The sequence below is a fragment of the Mytilus trossulus genome, chromosome 7 (genome assembly GCF_036588685.1).
Source record: "Mytilus trossulus isolate FHL-02 chromosome 7, PNRI_Mtr1.1.1.hap1, whole genome shotgun sequence".
Taxonomy (NCBI): domain Eukaryota; kingdom Metazoa; phylum Mollusca; class Bivalvia; order Mytilida; family Mytilidae; genus Mytilus; species Mytilus trossulus.
This window is the reverse complement of record NC_086379.1, coordinates 61,833,963-61,855,604: the sequence shown is the minus strand read 5'-3', so window position 1 is coordinate 61,855,604 and position 21,642 is coordinate 61,833,963. Positions and strand designations below refer to the sequence as shown.

At 31.7% G+C, this 21,642-nt stretch overlaps 1 protein-coding gene across 1 annotated transcript in view; it reads left to right on the top strand.

Annotated features, from left to right (window-relative positions):
- Window positions 1-618: 618 nt before the first annotated feature.
- Window positions 619-21,642, top strand: part of LOC134725483 (glutamyl aminopeptidase-like) — a 36,715-nt gene continuing 15,691 nt past the window's right edge. The window contains exons 1-4 of the mRNA XM_063589331.1: window positions 619-1,518; window positions 13,149-13,290; window positions 14,296-14,433; window positions 16,044-16,164. Of these exons, the coding sequence (XP_063445401.1) occupies window positions 887-1,518; window positions 13,149-13,290; window positions 14,296-14,433; window positions 16,044-16,164 (1,033 nt within the window). The 5' untranslated portion in view covers window positions 619-886. The remainder of the gene's footprint in view (window positions 1,519-13,148; window positions 13,291-14,295; window positions 14,434-16,043; window positions 16,165-21,642) is intronic.

The following is a 21,642-nucleotide window of genomic DNA, read 5'->3' as shown; positions in this document are numbered from 1 at the left end:
ACACGAACTCCACCAAAAACTAGAAGTTATCTCAGGTGCTCCGGAAGGGTAAGCAGATCCTGCTCCACAATTGGCACCCGTCGCGTTGCTTATGTGAAAACTCATCCGGTAAATAGTCTAATTCGGTAGGTCACATTCATGAAAGGGAAGGGGATTGTAGTATAAATTTTCCATTCTTATAAAGAAAATATCGTATGCATGTCAACTTTCATTGCACATGACTTTATAGTTTCTTCTTAGCTCTCCAAATGTTTTCAGTTTACGTTCATCGTTGACCACCACTCAATTCATTTAAAGCAGCAGTCAGTTTCGATAAGTTTTGGAGATCATCTCATCTTCGCCCAGATACTTTTTCACTTTTTACATTATTCGGTAAACGTTAACCATAACATCCTTTAAAACTTGAGTGTATACCAGTTCACATACGCTATGAAATATGCAGATATATTTGTTTAAAGTCAGTATTTAAAAATATAACGCCTGTTTTTTTATTTTTTTTAAAAGTTCGTGTTTAAAAATATAACGCCTGTTATTTTGCTGTTGTAAAATTTAATATTTAAAAATATAACGCATGTTATATAGTACTGTGAACATAAGTTGACGTCACACTGAATTACCTGATAATTATCCAGGGCACCTCTACCTGTATATCACTACAACATAGTTATCCAGTGTACTTATCATTGTATATAGCTGTTACAGTAGATCGTCAGGATGATTGTTAATGACCGTTTTCATAATCTAGACATGCTTCGTTTGTAATAGTATATTACTTATATCCGGGATCTGTCGAAATTTCATCTTTATCACATAATGTAAATGTTGTAGTCCGAATTAATGCTATTTTACAACTTTTAAAAGTATCTTTTATTAATTTTGTGTGAAAATGGAGGCAAAATCGTATAAAAAATATGCAGTGAACAAACGGATGGTTTATTTTGTTGGTTTTTTGTTTATAGCTATTCCAATTGCAGTAGGAGTACTTGTTTGGCATTTTATGCCTAAATGTGATGAGAACAACAATATAATCGGAGATTCTGGTGGAAATCAAGGAGATAAAATATCCACAAGCACTGGATCTGCTTTAACAACAGTGGTACCAACACCAATAACAACACTATCGTTAACGGAACCTTGGAAAAATCTACGACTTTCACGGGATGTTCTTCCAATCCATTATGATATCACACTATATCCGGATTTTTATGATAACCAAAGTTCATTCTATGGAAACGAAACAATAGAAATAATGGTACATAGAACAACGTCATATATTCTTATACACTATTTATATTTAAATATGACAAAAACAATGTTAAGAGATTCAAATAATAAGGAGATCAAAATAAAACCACTCCGTAATTATGAAGAGAATCAGTTTTGGATCATTGAAACTGAATCGCCACTCCAAGCAGGAATAACTGTTTTTCTTGATCTTCAATTTGATGGATCTTTGACACGTGCTATTGTTGGATTCTACAAAAGCAGTTACGTTAATTCTATAACAAACCTAACAAGGTATGCTACTCTTTATTAATTTATACAGATTATTAAAGAAACTGATTCGTAAAACAATTAATGTTAAAAGACAGTGCCTTTTTATCCTATTTTTTTTCAAATAAAAAATCTTTCAATCTCCACGTTCAATAACACTATTCAGACTTCATCTGAAGAGAAGATATATCTCTGTTGCTGTAATACATCTCATCCTGTTCCTCATCCTTATTTTATAGTTTCTTTAGATCTGCACACATTTACACATCTGCACGATCTGGTTCAATAAAAATATCATTTTGATCAGGTTCGTCAGCCATCTGAAATTCGTTAATCATTACATTCAATGTTATCAACTGCTGTGTTCTGAAAATTGAGAATAGAAAATGTTAACTAATCATGACTTGTCTTTTAATTTTAAAGAGCCATGAATTCTTTCAAATAAAACCCTAAATATCATATATTATTGGTAAAGAAATCGTCAAAGTCAAATAAGTATCCAAGTAACAATAAATAATATGTTGTTTCCAGCATCAGGGTTTCGAGCTAATTTGACACATGTATAAAATATACAAGGGTCTATTCCTAAAAATTACCACAATTTAACTTGATTTGAAGTAAAGCCTTTAAAATTATTTATTGTGTTTCAGATAAAAAAAAAAATTGTAAGGTTAGGTTTCGGGGCAAACTTTTTCCCTTTGGCTAGCGGTGAGGGGCATGCATGTTTGTTCATTTATCTATTTTCTATGAACCTGTATACATATAAATAAATAATACCTTCGGGTTAGCGGGATTTTCTCGCTGTGAAGATGACCAATTTGTGGCATTGGATATTTTGTTGTGTAGGTTGTTGTACCCTTGGCCCATTCCCTATTCCATGTTTCTATTCTCAATTTTATAACAGCCTTTACGGTGACCTATAATTGTTAATGTTTGTGTCATTTTGGTCTTTTGTGGATAGTTGTCTCATTGGCAATCCTACCATATCTTCTTTTTTATATTTAAAAGAAATATTTAGAGCCAAATAACGTTGGGATTTTTTTACGGAATTTTGATAAATGTTGATTTATTTTTTAATTACATATAAATATAAAAAATTATGATAAAGACTCAAGTTCAATTTACATGTACCTGTAATATGCCAATTTTTAGAGTTTGAAGCTGGAGAGAAATGATGACGGAAATTGCCCCTTCTTATTTGTGTTTATCAAGTACAGTTCAAACATATGTCAGTCTACTATCAAATTTTAATGAAAGTTATCTGAACTGTGGCTGATACGATTCTTCAGATTTTCTCAATGCTCCATAAGTGGCTCTAACTTTGACCGATAATACCCTAACGTGTTATGGTCAATCGTAGATTAGGGTCAATCATTTGTGTGCAATAATCGTATAATAAATGGTTAGTACTATCGAATTTGTCCATACAATACAAATGCTTCCCATATCCTTTCTTAAAGTATAGAAGGAATGCGTGTTGATATGTAATCCTAAATTCTGGCAGTATACCGGTACTTATTTTCTAATTGTATAATTGAGATGTCTGATATTGTCAATATGTAATATGAGTTATTGTTTACCAAAATAACTCTAATAATATATAGATATAGACACAATTGTATATAAAACCAGGTTGAACTCTCTTTCTCTCTGTAACACCTCATTTACCCTGTAGTTAATAATCGTTAACGTTTTACCCATTATATTCAAGTATAATAATTACGTTTGCATGGTTGTGTGCATGTTTAATTAACATACATCTTATTCAGTAAAGTCATCAACAATTAGTACTTGCATGCCTCTGATTATATACTATGGCATTTTTGCACTGTCTTATAGCAAACAAAACATCTTTTATTATATAAATGACAATAAGCATTGTATTACCATTATTTTCATAAAAAATATAACTAATGGGAATACAATTGGAAATGGAAATGGGGAATGTGTCAAAGAAACAACAATCTGACCAAAGAGCAGAAATCAGCCGTTTCATTTAATGGACGTCATACTTAATTCCGAAATATATAATTGAAACTAAAATTTAAAATCATACAAGACTAACACCTAGCTTTAGTTTATTTCGAAAACCTTTGTGGATACACAAAAACATAACAACATAGTTAGTTAAACCCTCCGTCACAGCGATGGTGAAACAGGAGGTTTTCATAGAAGCTTTTAAACATGTACCGGATTGTCTATAAAAATGATTTATAGAAAAACAATAATTTAACGAAAAAATTTTCACTTTTCTCTTCAAAGTAGAATAACTTGGTTTCATGTTTAAAACACTGTCAATTATTGGATATTTTTCCAGAATCGTCTGCGTTCTTTATTGTTTGGTAGTCAAATTCTGCAATTGTTTGAACACGCGGAAACCTTCAAGCTGCGATAACTGAGGTATATTTGTTGATCTTTCGTATTTTTGTGCTATATTTTTCCACTGTATAAAACTCAAAAAAAATGCAACATGTACATTTTTCGTTTCCAACTCCTTCAGTAAAATAAAATTGAGAAAGGAAATAGTGAATATGTCAAAATGACAACCACCCGACCATAGAGCAGACAACAGCCGAAGGCAACCAATGGGTCTTCAATGTAGCGAGAATTCCCGCACCCGTAGGTGTCCTTCAACTGGCCCCTAAAAATATGCATAATAGTACAGTGATAATGGACGTCATACTAAACTCCGAATTATAAACAAGAAACTAAAATTTAAAATCATACAAGACTAACAAAGGCCAGAGGCTCCTGACTTGGGACAGGCGCAAAATTGCGGCGGGGTTAAACATGTTTGAAACGTGTTTGGTTTGTACAAATCACCATCAATGTACAATTTGTCTCTTGTCATACGTACTTTTCGTTTTTCTTTTCTTGCTTGTTTTGCGACTGGGTATAAAGATTTTCGTTGTTCTACGATTTCTTTTGGAAATTGTTTGCGGAGATCAAAGGTTCCTGACTTGGAAAAGGTGCAAATTAAATCTAGATTTATTGTTTCATTGTTACAAATGTTGTTTATGAAGACGCTATAGTAGAGAAACAAAACAATAAAAAGTAGCAAAAGATACAAAAGATACAAAAGGGACATCCACTGTGACATCCCATCAACGCAACGTAGTGTGGATAACACAGAAAAATCCAGGCACCGGTCTATTTCGTGCCCTTCAGCTAAAAATTCGAACAAGATTTTTTAGAAATTTACCAAATTCCGAAGTAACTGTTAAGGAATCGATACTCATTTGATAAATTACAAAATAAATACATTGTGGTTGATTATTTTTTACAATATTTAATTCATTTTGACTTACGTTTTTTTAATCATCGATAGTATTAAATGTTCATATAAAGTTGAATTGTTCGAAACACTAAAAATGATCTTGCACATGTATAAATAACCATATTTTTAAAATATAAATGCATACTATGAAGAGCTGTTGAAGATTTTGGATCGTCTTTGGTTTACATCGGTCTTGTTTGTTTTTACATTACTTGTTTTTTTGTTTATACATCAGGGCTGTACATTTTCTAGTTTGAATTGATTCACAGTTTGGCTTGTCGATGCCACTGCATTACTTACTATACAGTGTTGGTTTTGTTCATTGTTGAATGTCTGATAGTAGCCCTTGGTCGCTTACATCTACGTAACATAGTCTCTAGTGGATAGATGTCTCTTTGGTAATTATACAAATGTCCAACATCTTTTTTTAAAATGAAAATCGTAACATTATTGTTTTGGATTAACTACAACTACGATTGACTTTATAATATGGAGAATTTCCTGTTAAATAATGCGTTTATAAACTTCTCTTTTTTTACTGAAATATAACAATTCGAACTGCAGTCATTTATAGGAAAGTTTGATGGTTGGAAATAGTTTGTTCATTTAACACAAAAAGCATAATAGAAATGTCTTCTGATTCAGTTTAAACCATTAAAAGCAAGTAGCAAATAAAAATACGATAAGAATCTCGAAAATCGTTACGTGAGTTGTCAATTAGCAATTGCCAGGCCTGGTCATTATAATACAAGAGTAGCACAACTATCTAATGGAACAAGAGCTCAAATAGTCTTGCTTCATATTTTTGACTATTTAGAATGAAGTACATTTCCACAAACCGCACTTGATAAACTTAATACTTGTTTATGTCTATTTAAATTTGTAACAAATATAGTTAAAAATAAGTTTTATTTTATAACAAACAACTCTTAGTTTGGTGCCCTTGACTTTTAAATAAAACGTCGTTTAACTTCATCACATTTCAATTGCGCTTCTTGAAGTCATATTTCAACTGTTTTGGATAACAAATCGATATTTTACTACGCAGTGAAAATCATTGACATGTAAAGGAAGCAAATATAAAATGCAACAAAATGCATGCAGTTATTCTTTAAACCATTTGAATATTAACCTACCAGTTTGCAAGTTTTCTCATGTAAAGCTATATTGAATTTGTAAATGCACTTTAACATGACATGCCTTTACATATATCACATGTAATAAACCTTCCGATACATGCAATTAATAATCGTTTGGTTGTGTCCTGTTTGAAAAAAAATACTGAACGCTTAAAAAACGGCAACACATCAAATGCCAAGCAGTTGTGGAAATGTTAAACCAAAGAGTGAATTCCCTTTTTGCTAAAAAAAAAAAAAAGTCTATCAACAGAGACCAAATGACGTTTTATATGTAAGTAATTATAGGTCACCAGATCAGCATACGGCCTCAAATAACGAGCAAACCTTCAACTGTATAGTAAGCTATAGAAGACCCGATATGACAGTTTGTGAACCAATTTTACAATAAAAAAATCCTGCCTGATTTATGTACAGAACAGTAAAGACGTTACGCACAGTATTGGTGCTACGTTTGTAACGTCAGAAAACGTTCATCGACGGAACGTTGAGAAAAAGTTATTTAAGCCTGTGTCAACGTTTGCATCTTAATATTTTTTTCTTTTGTGTCTACTGTGAGTCAATAAAATTGCAGTTTACAAATTTTAGATTTTGTATGTACGTGTTATTGTTTAAGTATATTAATTGTTGAAGGTTTGAAGTTTAATAAATATTTGAATGATTGGAAGGATAATTTCCATAATGGCGATCAACAAAAAAAAAGAAACATAATTTATAAATACATTTTATTCGTGATCTAAGCACCGCAGAATTCGGCCATGCAGAGACTCATTTAAATTGATTAGACCATTATCATCAATATCAACCTCTGAACAAATGTATATAACTGAAAGTGCGGGAACGATTGCCGGAATTCGTTTTAATAACTTCAATTTGAATGGGTTATTATCAATAGTGTCAAAGTAGTAACCATGTATAACTTTATTTCCCTGATGATACGAGGCACCCCATTTGTCGGTAGCTGTTTTTCTTAAAATTACTGGGTCTTTGCTTGCTCTTAAAATGTAATATGGGCTTTCAGAGTCATCAGCCTTAACTGCAAAAATTGTTCCATTTGAAACAAAGTCACAAATGTTAGTCTCGTCATCAACCCCTTCGTCGTTATCGGAAACGGCATCAGAGTCATTATGTTCCGATTCTTTCACCATTTTTATTTTATTATATGTTCCCAATTGTGCATCGTTCATACAGGTGCTATAATTTCCAACAATACAACTTTGACAAGAATGACAAGATAATTTTCTTATAAAAATCTCTCCGTCATCGAATGATCGAACTTGGTGAATTTTTCGGTTTTCTTTAACGGGAAGAAAGTTCCGATCCCGATCTCGATTAACGGAGTCTACATATCGAAAAATTCGTCGAGAACATTTAGAAGAGTCTGCCGTGGTGGACAAATTACTCTGCGCGTAATCAAATAGGTCGCTTGAACTTTGTATCACATGTGTACCACGAATAACTGCTAGGTCAGCTTGTTTCTTTATAAACCCGCCTGCTGCATCTTGTGGACCACGCGCATGAGATGTTTCAAAATAGTTTCGGTGAATCTTTGCATATCCAAAATCGGAGCAGGAATAACTTACATCCCCCATACAATGTCGACTTTTATATTGTGAGCTACACCCGTCAGTAAACTCATGCATTACCGATATTTCACAGTTAATTGATTTCAAATATTCCGAGACCAAGTTTTGCACACAATGTGTATAATGGTGATCATGTTTTTGGTCTGGGCTTATCACAAAAAACTGTTCAGTGACAATATTTGGTTCTTCCGCGGTGCTATCTTTTCCGTCATATTCGAGAACTGAATGTCTATGTAATATTGTAACATGTAGTGAAACCTCTAATTTCTGAAAATAAGAGGATTGAATTTCATTCTGTGCGGTACACTTATAATTCTCAGAAAAATCGTGAACTGTCACACAATTACCTATTGGAAGATTTTCAACCAATGATTTCATTTGCTTAGATTGCCAGTATGCACGGAATTGATGTGCAGGAAATGTCTCTAAAAGTTTTTTTTAAGTATTGAAACATTTCAGCAGGGGAAGAACTTTTTCTCACAAGAACCAATTTCCTTATCATTTTATCACCTTTAACTTTAACATTTTTGTATTCGTATCGTTCCCAAGAAATTTGGACATCACTTTCGTCTGATTCTCCTGGCAACATTGAAAATTTACAGACGCCACATTCAGAGCACTGCCTATCTAAGCACGATATCTTATGTTGATGTGTATTTGCTGAACGAGTACATAAAGTACCATCTACAAGCTCACTCAAAGATTCATACAATTTTACCTCACTGTTTCCTTCCCTGGACAGTAATCTTTTACGAAATTGCATACATGATTTAAATAGCGACCTCATCTCAACATGCTGTCGACAACAGCATGTAACTTTGTCCTTAAACTGTGCTGTTCTTACAAAATACGGCTTGCATTTTTCAAACGACCTTTGTCCCATCTTTTCATTAGGATATTCATTCCTGAACTGAAGAAATACTTCGGTCTGTGTTTTTTCTAAAATATAATACGAATGAGAGGAATATACATTTGGGCTAATTCTTACTCGTTTGATATCATTTTTGTTATTTGTTGGTCTGCTGACATTTGATTGAAGCCAGAAATCATGAACAATTCTTTTGGTTCGTTCTGTCAGGGCATCGGATCTGGTTTTCCGAGTCGTGTAAAGAAATGACGAGTGTTCTGAATGCAAGACTTTGGTTCTATTTGTTTTCCCTTTCTGTAAAGTTCTACTATTTACGCCTAATATATTTGCCAAACTTTTCGTTGCTCTCTTTCTATCGGATATATTTTCACCGCTAACAGACGAAGTTAGAATATTTAATGCAGCTTTTGCTTCTCCATTTCTCTTGTGTTTTACCGATGTAATTACATCTTGCATATTACGAATCGCCATTTTTTCTACGCTTTCTTCAAACGAATCATGAAATTTTTTAACTCCTGGTGATTTTAAAATCCGATTACAGTCGACGTATGCAGAAAGTACAGCCGCTCGTTTATTTGGAGTTATTGGAAGTGCTTGTTTCAATTTTTTGATTGACCTGAAAAAAAAGAAGACAGGTAATTTCATTTGAAGAAACCCATGATGATTTTTACGAGACATTTACGAAGCTTTTTTGTATTTATAATTATAGAATGCATTAGGAGGGGGGTCTGATTTAAATTAATGTAGCTGTCGTAAGTTTGACTTCCGCTTAAATATGTTACGAAAAAGGAATGCTCGGTTTGTATGTGCTTATATTTAACCTGCAAAAACGAATCCTTGTGTCTATTGATAACAAAACTCTTCCCATGAAAAGGGGAGCAATTTCTTTCCTTGTCTTAATCCACATTCATGTGTATTAGGACTAGTTATTGCTTCTAGCTTCGATATACTAATTTATAATTTTTCATACAAAAAACTATTTAAAGTGTCTTTATTTTTATTGTTTTTTTTTATTTCAAGAAATGGCATACTGTCAGATCCTTTTTAATGTTCGGGTTTGGTTAAGATAGATTGCATCCAATTATTTGGTACATGTAGTTATTTTTATTTCATAAATCCCAATTCAAATAAATACGGTAATATATGTCTAAGTCCCACAGTACACGGGTAAAAGAATGAGTCTTAAGATTTTGAATATTTAATTGTTTAATTGTTAACAAATTTTTTTATGTCATTCTATTTTAATTTAAAAAAAAATACCTCGCTTTATCCATTCTGTTAGAAAATGGGATTCTCTCGTCACTCGATGGTGTACTTGTTATATCAGCACGTATTCTTTTTCTGTAATTATTCATGTAATTCCTTCTGTTCTCCTTCTTGTTGTCTTTTTGCAGGTTTTGCTGTTTTCTTCTTTCATTATAAAGTCTTTGTTTAATTGCGCTCTGTGTTTCACTGGGTGCTTTAGTCTTTGGTAATTTTTTTTTTTTGTAACGGTTTTTTCTGTAGCATTCCGTTTTTTGTTCTCTTCTTCTTTTTTCCTTTCTTTCTTTGTTTAATCTTATTCTTTCAGTGGTGGTTAAATTTGTTTTGGCCTACAAGAACGTATTTTATGTATAAAAACGTAAAATGACAAAATAAACGTTACGTTGAAAATCACGGAAAAACGTTACAAGATTGCACGGTAACAAATCAGACTAGACATTTCGATTTTCTTATTATTTTTTTGTCTTTCATTATTTATTCAAAATTCCTTTTATATGAGAAAGACTTTTAAAAACACATTACGAAAACAATACATAAATTAAAGAATAAGATACACAATTGATTTATATTTACGTTCGAATGTACAACATCTTTACGAAAACGTACATAATTTGTGCATTTAGCACACGGTAACAAAATGGACTAGACAAGCAAAAAGTTTAAATTCGATTAGAATATTCCACTTCCAAACCATAATTTTGTACTATTTGTAAACGGGACGAAAAGCACATTAAGAATATATGTTTTTTTTTTCGTTTATATATTATTGCATTCTATAAAATTTCTTACCGTAGAATCCATTGTAATTTTTTCCCCAATTTCATATGTCTTGTTACATCCTCTTTTGAACATTTCAATGCATCTGTTCTAACTCGCATATTTGAAAAAAATGCCCAAAACGTCGGATGACGTCATAGCGAATTATGCTAAAATTTCGCATAGCTTTTCCCGCTAATTTGCGTGCAAAAATCAGATTTTCTGATCAAATTACTAAAAAAACTCGATTTCCCTGTTACAAGTTACGCTCATATTTTTTGACGTTTTTTTCCCTTTAGGGTTATTTGATTTAATTTTATGTTATAATTTTATTATTTCAAAGATATTACTATAAAACTATAGTCTTTTCGACATTACATATCATACCAGTTTTGATTTATTCTAAAAGACATGCTCAAATTAGGAAGAAAAAACGCGGAACTAGTAGGGTTCACCAATACTGTGCGTACCGTCAAATGAATTTAAATACAAATATCACAGACAGAGACTAACGCCAACCACTGACTTACAGGCTCTTGACTTGAGACAGGTACAATGTACATACACACGATGAAGCGAATAAAAAAGAACATAAATAAACTGATAATTAAGGTCTTTAATTACACTACCTTAGTAGATAAACAGATAATGTGAGACCATGAAACCGTGGGGTTACAGTTGTTTCAGAATGATTATTTTGTCAATATATTGCTGTGAGGTCGAAGTTTATATTTGACTCACACCATTTGCAGTCAATTTTGTCCATTGAGAAATGTTTAAAAATGTAATGATGTGAACGAAAAAATACGTTGAAACAAACTATACAATCGTATTTATAATATTTTAAAACAAACAAAAGTACTACAGGCAAAGGGTCCTAACTTGACCTGAACCATTTAACTTCCTGGTTTATCAAATTGTCTCGATCTAGATTGCTCGGCAGTTAGACGTACAACAAGCATAATCATGTTGCCAACCATTGAAAACATAAATCGTTCGTCTGCCTTGACCTGTGTACCTAGTATTTGTCATATTTGAAGGTACATAGTTTTTGTGTTGGGTGGATTTGTCGTACACATGATATACTACTGTTAAGAGAATTGCATTTTTGTAGATTTATCGCTTTCAATAACCCTTCAGTCCGCATTAATGAGAATAGAAATAAACTGTTGAATTGTTGTTGAAAGATTATAGTATGTTATATATTCATCTTCCTATCAGTCTTTTTATTGATAAATGACACATGAATATATTTGTTATTCAAATTTTTCTATTAAAACTTGACTTATATTATTTAGCACGATCAAAATTCGTTTAAACGTTTTCATTACAGTGCATTTAATATGAACTTTGTTACACTGTTGTGTTCTTTGCACACATAAAGAAAATCAAACTTGACAGTCACTTAACTAAAATAAAACAAACACCAAAATATTATCAAAGAGTGAATTTGTGGTAAATATTCAAGTTCGGTAAACTTGTTAAGTCATCAAATAAAGTTTTATAATTTCGATACTTTTGTTTTATGAAATCAAAGTTCTTTTGAATAATCATAGTTTCCGTAATTTCTGGCGTAAGTCGTGTAAATGTTTATAGTTCCCACTTTATACGCCCAATATTATTTTTGTTTTTCGTGTCTCTAACTCATGCTAACCGAATTTGTGAACTTGTTTAACTTTTAACGTAACACAATAAGAACTTAATCCTGAATCTTTGATAAAATCAAAACTTCTTGATATATCTACTTTACCAGCCATGCCTAACTAAATATATTTTTTCCATCCCTTGAATTTAATTTGACACAATGTAAGACTTATATGAAAGGAAAATTTTTTTGTTATATGTCATTTTGAGGAAAGACAGTCACACTGAGGTGCAAGAAAATCAATAGTTATTAATAGTACATATATAAACACAATACGTAATCAAATATTAATAGAAGCCATGTCTAACATGTGCACCAATAGGAACTAAATGCTACACATTATTAAAAGAGGGACGAAATATACCAAAGGGACAGTCAAACTCATAAATCTAAAACCAACTGACAACGCCAAGGCTAAAAATGAAAAAGAAAAACAGAAAAACAATAGTACACACGACACAACATAGAAAACTAAAGATTAAACAACACGAACCCCATCAAAAACTAGGGGTGATCTCAGGTGCTCCGGAAGGGTAAGCAGAAATATCCTGCTCCACATGTGGCACCCGTCGTGTTGCTTATGTGATTACAAAAACGGTAAATAGTCTAATTCGGTAGGTCACATTCATGAAAGGGAAGGGGATTGTAGTTACGACGTAAGGAACATATCCGATATCATTTGTGAAACGGTTATTCCATAACGGTCAACCAACTCGTGATGGCGTCCGTAAAATTTACGAAGGGATGATTTCAACTTCACCATTTGGAACTCTTGGTTTAATAGCTTCCTTGTGAGCAGTAACCCTCTATCAAGAAAATCATGATAGGAAATGCAAGCATTAATACGCTGACCTATGCTGCTTGTCATTCATGACTGTATCATGCACATGAAACCTCTGTTACGATCCTCTTTAAAAAAAGACACATATATTTGTGCGGAAAGCAATGCTCATTTAGCTAGACTATGTGGTTTCTGTAAAGTTATATATATTTTTTTTAATTTCATTTTTGCGCATGCTTTTGTATGTTACTATGAAAAGAACTGGCTGTCAATCATTTGAAACTGATTTAAACTGATCGCTCAACCTTGTATGTTTTAATCTATTGATATTTCGTTTTGTAGATATATGGTATCATCTAAGTTTGAACCAGTCAATGCCCGTAGAGCATTCCCATGCTTTGATGAACCTAACATAAAAGCCAATTTTACAGTCCATCTGGTTCACAAGAATGAATACATAGCTTTATCAAACATGCCGGATAAGGTAAGTCATTAAAATACCATGTTCTTTATGCGTTTCTCGTATTAATAGTACTGACTTTTATCAGCACCATGCTTAAGTCTTTAGTTTTCTATGTTGTGTCTTGTGTATTTTTATTTGTCTGTTTGTCTTTTTCATTTTTAGCCATGGCATCGTTATGTATTTTCAATTCATGATTTTGAATGTCCCTTTGGTATCTTTTCTCCTCTTTATAACATAATTGCAGTTCGTGTCTAATTACCGAAAAAAACACTTTGTGCTGTAACGAGACAATTTTATAGTGCAGTTGGTTAACGGAAAAGACTAATTAAAATTGATAAATCAGTCTAAAAACCTAAAAAGGTACGAATTTAATCTTACAAGTGTTTCTTGAACTTATGACAATAGTATAACTTGACCACTCAGAAGAGAGGTAGGCTCTGTAGATAATTTCTTTTCAATAAATATAAGAAGATGTAGTATGAGTGCCAATGAGACAACTCTCAATCTAAGTCACAGTTTGTAAAACATATATTAACCTTTATAATAACTTATTACTGAAAGTCTCTGGTGTTATTTCGTCGGCACAATTCCCTGACATAATATTCATGCTTGACTGTTATTTATAAAACATTTACACAAAAAATGTATTACAAAAGCGCCAGGGTCAACAGCGAAAAAAAAAATGCGTTCTCTAAAATACAGTGTTCATAATAATTATCTTAACAAGTGGTACAGAAGGCACATGAACAAATGCACAATAATAAAGTCATTGCAGAAAACCGAATTCATTTGATATTATCAAATATTGCAGAGGACATAGTTACATATACGTTTTATATTGTTCGGCTAGGTAAAAAAATATATACCTAATAGTAAAGTGTCAGAGTTCTTAATCTTCTAATACACAAATCATGCGCTCAAACACTAATATAACTTAGACTTGTTTAAAATAAAATCGTGATTAGTACAGATAAACACTTACTTTACATCTTCAACACAATGTGTTATTTCATGACTTTTTTGTAGACTACTGCTCCATGGTCCGAGGACAACTCGTTAATGAAAACAGATTTCGAAGTCTCTGTGAAAATGAGTACATATTTAGTGTGCTTTATTGTGTGTGATTTTGATCATCTCGAAAACACAACCAAACATGGCGTCAAGGTAATTATTATAATTTCCTCAAGAACTTGGAGAAACTAACAGGACAACAATTTAATAGCCTTCATCAAGTGAATTTGATGTCAAATTCAGAGTATGTGTATATACTATACAAGTTGCAGATTTAACAAATACTTAGTATGCAAAAGATGTCAGAAGGAATATTTAATATTTATAATTCAGTTACATTATTTTTAGTGGAATTTGTCAAAGTCTGCATATAAAAAACGAAGACTTGTAGTCTAAACTACTCTTGAACAGTAGAATGTTAAACACGAAACATCCTACGTTTTCCAAATTGTCCATTTACACCACATATCTTATATTTTCCCACTGCTAAAGTATGAACCTTATCAGTTTTAAGGCATGGTAAAAAAAAAGACTGACCCGTATTTATTTGTTACTAAAACATTTTCGACAGTCTGAACCAACTACGTCCGATTCTAAACGGTAGTTGCACATACCTTTTTATAACTTTATGGTATATCTGGCTAGAATTGGTCCATTTTGTGAAGAGCATAGTCCGATCTAGTCCAATAGTCCAAGTGATAAGTCGCAGTCACTGGTAGTCATTTACGAAAATTATAACTGCAACACATGGTCAATTTATTTTTTAGAATTTCTGTAACGGTTCACTACGTAATAATTAAGTGATGATTTCAAAAGTTAAATTATAATTTAGCCTTGGTTAAGGAGCTTACAGTAAGCAGCTGGACAATTAGGACGAGCTTGAATAAATTAATTTGCTAGTAATGTTTTGCGGATTTGATAGATCGGAATGTAAATTTCGTCTTCTACGTTAAGATGGGAGAGAAATTTGCATTTAACAGAGCCGTCAATGTCAATAAACATACATATACATGTACAGGAGGGCGTGGAAGTCTGCCTGTTCGATGCAAAACGCTTCATTCGGACACATGGCTGTATAATATATTTCCCGCGCTGCAACACATTGGAGACCATTACTTGTCCAATTATTGTTGTAACTGCTTTGCATCTACAGATGAATATTTGATTTGTGAGCATAATAACAAACGACGTTCAATTCTAAATTCTTTGAAAATAGCGGATGTTTCTAGACTTCATAAGTGCACATAGCACACTAATTCTTCTAAGAAAGTAGTTTTTATATACCATGTTGTATTACTTAAGAGCCTATAATCGTTCTAAATAAGCACTGAATATCTAAATTTTACCATTTAATGTGTACGCGTCCTTGTTCTGACATAAATTGAAATATATGATAATATAAATAGAGTTTTCTCGTTTGAATTGTTTTAAATTTTTCACTTCGATGCCTGTTATAGCGGACTATGCAGTATGGGCTTTGCTAACTGTTGAAGGTAGCATGGTGAACTATAGTTGTACATAATTTCTGTGTCATTTGGTCTCATGTGGAGATATGTCTCATTGGCAATAATACCACATCTTTTTTATTTTATAGCTTAAGTTTCAAGAAAGTTAACCATGATAATATCTCATTTTTTTTTATTTTAATCAAAGGTGCAATATAAATGCTCAATTAGAGATCGCAAAAGTTAACACTGCTTTGTCAGATTAAAATTTCTCCAGTCTACTATATATCAAAGCGAGATAATTCTATTTTACTTTAGGTACGGACATATGCTACTCCTGATAGAGTCAACCAGACTAGGTTTGCATTAGATATTGCTGTACATACAATGGAACTTTACGAAGATCTGTTCGGAGTTCCTTATCCTTTACCAAAACAAGGTTTGTAACTACATTTGTAATTATATTGTATATTCTGATTTCAACAAACATGAATGGATTGATTTTTGCTTACTTATTTCCAGTGTCAAATAGTTTATGCTTATATACCTATATGGAGTTATTTTCTTTCAGAACGTCAGGTCATTCTTTTTCAGAATCAACCCGGACGATACCATGTTTCAATGGTATATGCTCAAAGGCATAAAATAATGACCTGTGTAAGGTCATTATTTTCCTTGATAAACATGCAATCTATGATTTACTTTCAAAAATTTATTCGTCTAATAGTTTTTTGTTGCCGATTTGGAAATTTATTTTCTAAAGTTCAACCGATGATAGATGTAAAAGAAACCGCCCGTCATTGTAGACCCCCAATTTAATTTTAGAAACAAACAACGTGAAGTTTTGTTGTTTTATCGCTATAATAAAAAAACATTATCATATAGGTCAGATGAATTTTAATGTAGACTTTCATAAAATAAATCCAGATTTAACATATTCGTGTGTAAGATTTTGAAAATCTTATTGAGTCAAACAAAATAGGTTGATTGTTGGTTGCTTGTTTAACGTCCCGTGGCAAATATTTCATGCATGTTTAGAACGATACACACTGAATAGGAAATCATACTGTGACCTACATGTATTTATATTCGTCTTCGTGTCAGTTCTTCGTGACTGTTCCTTTGGTATCTTTCATCCCTCTTTTCTTAACTTTTTAAAATTTATGTATACCTTTTACTCTATCAAATGATTAACTAATAAAATAATCTTATATTCTATTGAATAACATTAACGTAACTCACGAGAGGGTCGGGTGGGAGTGTGACGAAGTCATTAAGAATAAATATATTTTATTAAGTAATTACAAAGTCAAGAAAGATACTAAAGTTCAAATGTTGAAATGTTCACAAACTGTTTTTAAAGTTCAATTGTTCGAATGTTCAATATCTCACAAGGGCACGTGATCGTATAGTTTTATAAATGTTCAGTCCTGATAGAATACGTTCGGATATTAAGCGCATGAGTTCCAGCCTACCCACGAGGGGGAAGACCTTGACGGAATCTCCGGTACCAATAGCTTGTACCAATCTGTCCTCTTAAAGTCCAAAGCTGGATCTTATATAGTCCGGTTGTCCATAAACATTGGCCCATAGCTAATGTCCGGTTACGTATTAGTCTGAATGTTAAATAATTCTAGTCTATGGTTAATTGTCAAACTATGCAATTAACCCCTGAAGGATACATGTTATTTCACAGTAGACATGGTCATTTATTGGCTGCAGGATATATGTCTATAATATTTGAACAGATCGTTATTAAGTTCCAAAGCGTACATGATTGTCATTGAATTGTTTGGTTCCTTTTTAATAAATTTGCTTATTAATATTCCTTGATAATTAATGATATGAAACACAATATTGTGTTACAAATGCCTTTCCTCCAAAATAAAACAAAAGTTCAATAAAATACGGTAGTTTTTCTTCCTGTAGGTTATTGTGATAGTTCATTGCAAAGTTTCCGGTAACCATCACCACACATCTAAAGTTTATAAAGTCCCATATCTGGATATGATAAGTTCATTACATTCTCCAAGTCCAATAGCTGGATATATTTACACATAGTTCATTTGAATCATCAGTTAAATAGTTCGACATACATAGTTCATGTTTTATTTCCGTCACCATCATAGTATAAAGTTCATCAACTGCTGGAAAGGGCGCACATCTTTGTACAAGTGTCGTCATCATCATCTTTATTACGTAGTATTTGACGCATCTAGCTGGTTGGTTCGTCCTTCTTAAGAGGCTGTTAACATCGGCATTCGGTTAAGTTTTGTCCTTGACCAATGGCGCGGAGGAAGACATCTCTCTGTTATCAGTAGCATCTATTCCAACCAATTGCGAAGACACCATTTGTTTTTACCCAATTGTTCGTGGCATTAGAACCAGAACTCACAACATTCTTTTTGGCTAACCAAGATATATTCTGAATTAATTAACAGTACAAAAATATGGCTATTCCAATGAAGATCGCACCTAAACCCCACTGATAATCCTTATCTCAATTTGAAAAACTAAAACTTGTTTACTTCCCCATTATTTCTTTTTTTTTTATCAATCAGATAATTGACAGTTTGTTAGCTCGCCTTAAGTTCCAAAAGTTATCTAAGCCTAGCAAAACTAAGTTTTCACAATTTCTACGTATATAAATCAATACGTTCTTTTTTTTATATCAAATTATCTATTTAAAACAAATACGCGTTCTTTTTTTTTTTATATCAAATTATCTATTTAAAACAAATACGCGTTCTTTTTTTTTATATCAAATTATCTATTTAAAATAAATACGTTCTTTTTTATATCAAATTATCTATTTAAAACAAAAAAAATAAAATGGGAAAACTGTCGTATACAACTTTTACAAGTTTTAAAAATCCTACAAAATAAAAACAAAAATATGTTTATTAACACAAGACATGAAAAATAGATTTAAAAATATACAAATTAAAAAAAATATATAATTTGATCCTTTTCTATAACCCCTACACCGACATAATACCTATAACAAATAATATATACTAAATATTATATGGGTTACTTTGTTCCCAATTGTAATACTTTTACAGTTTTAATTTTTTGTTTTCTTCATTAATTAATCTTAACGTTAAATATAGACCAAAAAATTAACAACTTTTAAGATTCCATTAATAAAATTTAAACTACCTCTTGCGCAATTTGTTACTGACTCTACATTTCATATTTGACAACAAAAACACCTTATTGCGAAAAAAATGTCGTCTCTGTAATGCATTACATTTTTCTAAAATTAGTATATAGTTTCTTAATCACACTATTTCCTTTCTTTTTTATATATCTATTTTTCATTTGTTTTAAAATTTCAAACCTACTGCCTATCCCTTTTATACATTTCAATACGACTTAGTATTAGGGTATATGTTGAGATCTGAGTTTAAAAATATTATATACATTTAAATCTTAAAAACTAAAACAATTAAAAAAAATCTATAACTACTTATGAACAAAACACATCGTTAAGATTCTTTTTTCAACACCTTAATTAATTATTTCCTTATTCTTATTTCATGATTATATACTCATCGTTGTTTACTTTTCAATTTCAATTTTACTTCAATGCTAGCTTTCCTTTTATATCAATTATCTATTTCACTTAAATTTTGTCATTAAGTTCTGCAGTTCATATATCTCTTATTTTGTCTTTACAAATATCAGTCTATTACAACAAAACTAGTAAATCCCTAAGGGCAAACATATCCATGTTTTTCTTTAATGTGCTACTTTATGAAGATACTTCTCTTAATCTATTAACAATATGTAAATATGGCGTAATCTAACACCATAAACAACTTGCACCATTTAATTACTAACATCACTTATGTTAATCAACCGAAGAAGGGGTTGGAATCTAAAATTATAGACTATTTGTTTTCTCTAAACAAATGTGCATACACACTACCCAACTGCATAAACCCATTAATCATCAAATGGCTAGAATACGCAAACAATGTATCCTCAATGTACCCTTAACTTCATCTACCAAAGGTTCTAAATCAACCTTAATTTACACCGGTGCTCTACTTATTTTACGTTAAATACATATTTTCTAGAATAATTGAATGTATCTTCACAAAAATAACCCATAATATGACCAAAAACCACCATTAAATACGGAAAAAATGCTAATGTATCAGACATTTTACCTTTTTACATATTTACTTTAAACGAAAAACTAGCTTCTCTAAACTTCACAAAAAACGATTTATTTTGAAGAATCATAATTTTAATCTATCCTAACCCTTTTAAAACACGTACAGCATGAAAAATAACACAAAAAAAAATAACCTTTCATTCATATCATGAAAAAAAAATATGTATTCATAATGTTTAAATTGACCTATATATATATAGTACCTAAAAATACCTAATAAAAAAAATCGTGCCAACCACATTTCGTGAAAAAAACATCAGATTTAAGCCTTTTAAAAGTACAGACTCAATCCCTTTAAAATTAAAAACTTTACTTAATATGTGTGCCATCCCTTGAAAAGCCTTTTCTTTTTTTGTACTGACATAGAAATATCTTGATTTTCCATTAAGAAAAATGAAAGTAACTGAGTTCTTACCTTTAATATTCCTTCGCGTTATTTTAAACAATCCAAGTCGATCGTGGTCAAACGGCATCAAAACGTGACTTATGTGACGAAGTCATTAAGAATAAATATATTTTATTAAGTAATTACAAAGTCAAGAAAGATACTAAAGTTCAAATGTTGAAATGTTCACAAACTGTTTTTAAAGTTCAATTGTTCGAATGTTCAATATCTCACAAGGGCACGTGATCGTATAGTTTTATAAATGTTCAGTCCTGATAGAATACGTTCGGATATTAAGCGCATGAGTTCCAGCCTACCCACGAGGGGGAAGACCTTGACGGAATCTCCGGTACCAATAGCTTGTACCAATCTGTCCTCTTAAAGTCCAAAGCTGGATCTTATATAGTCCGGTTGTCCATAAACATTGGCCCATAGCTAATGTCCGGTTACGTATTAGTCTGAATGTTAAATAATTCTAGTCTATGGTTAATTGTCAAACTATGCAATTAACCCCTGAAGGATACATGTTATTTCACAGTAGACATGGTCATTTATTGGCTGCAGGATATATGTCTATAATATTTGAACAGATCGTTATTAAGTTCCAAAGCGTACATGATTGTCATTGAATTGTTTGGTTCCTTTTTAATAAATTTGCTTATTAATATTCCTTGATAATTAATGATATGAAACACAATATTGTGTTACAGGAGGGTATATAATTTTATCCTGATTATCTTTTAATGAAATGTATTGCTATTCGATATTCGAAAGACAATCTTTCTGAAGTTTTCATCCGATTCAAGTAAAATGGTTAAATAAATAACAACTTTTCCGCGATTGAAATAACATAACAAATAGAAAAAACATACCCCCTCCCCCTTTTCCATAAGCTAAGTGGTACAATAAATAACTTACAATGTGTCTTGTATTTGTCATACACCGTTATCGGATGGTAACAATACATTTGTGTCTTACTTCATGCAGTTGCAGTTATATTTTTATTGTGTATGGATAACAATTTTTTAAAAGGTTTATATCTAAATAATTTAGTGAGTTTTATTTCACATTTTAAATGAGCCACAGGGCGTATTAAAACCTGAACGCATTAGAAAGGAATATCCCACTTTAGTGTTGTCGGTAAAAAAGGATACTAAATTTTACAAATCTTTATAAAATTAATAATTTGTGACGGTATATAAGTCAGATAATGCATATTTGAAGGTTTTTCTTGTCGTAGAACACACCTCGGGATGTCATGATTGGCCAAAGAAAGACCTCCCTCCGGTCGGTCTTTCATTTGACCAATCCTGACACCCCTCGGTGAGTTCTACGACAAGAAAAAC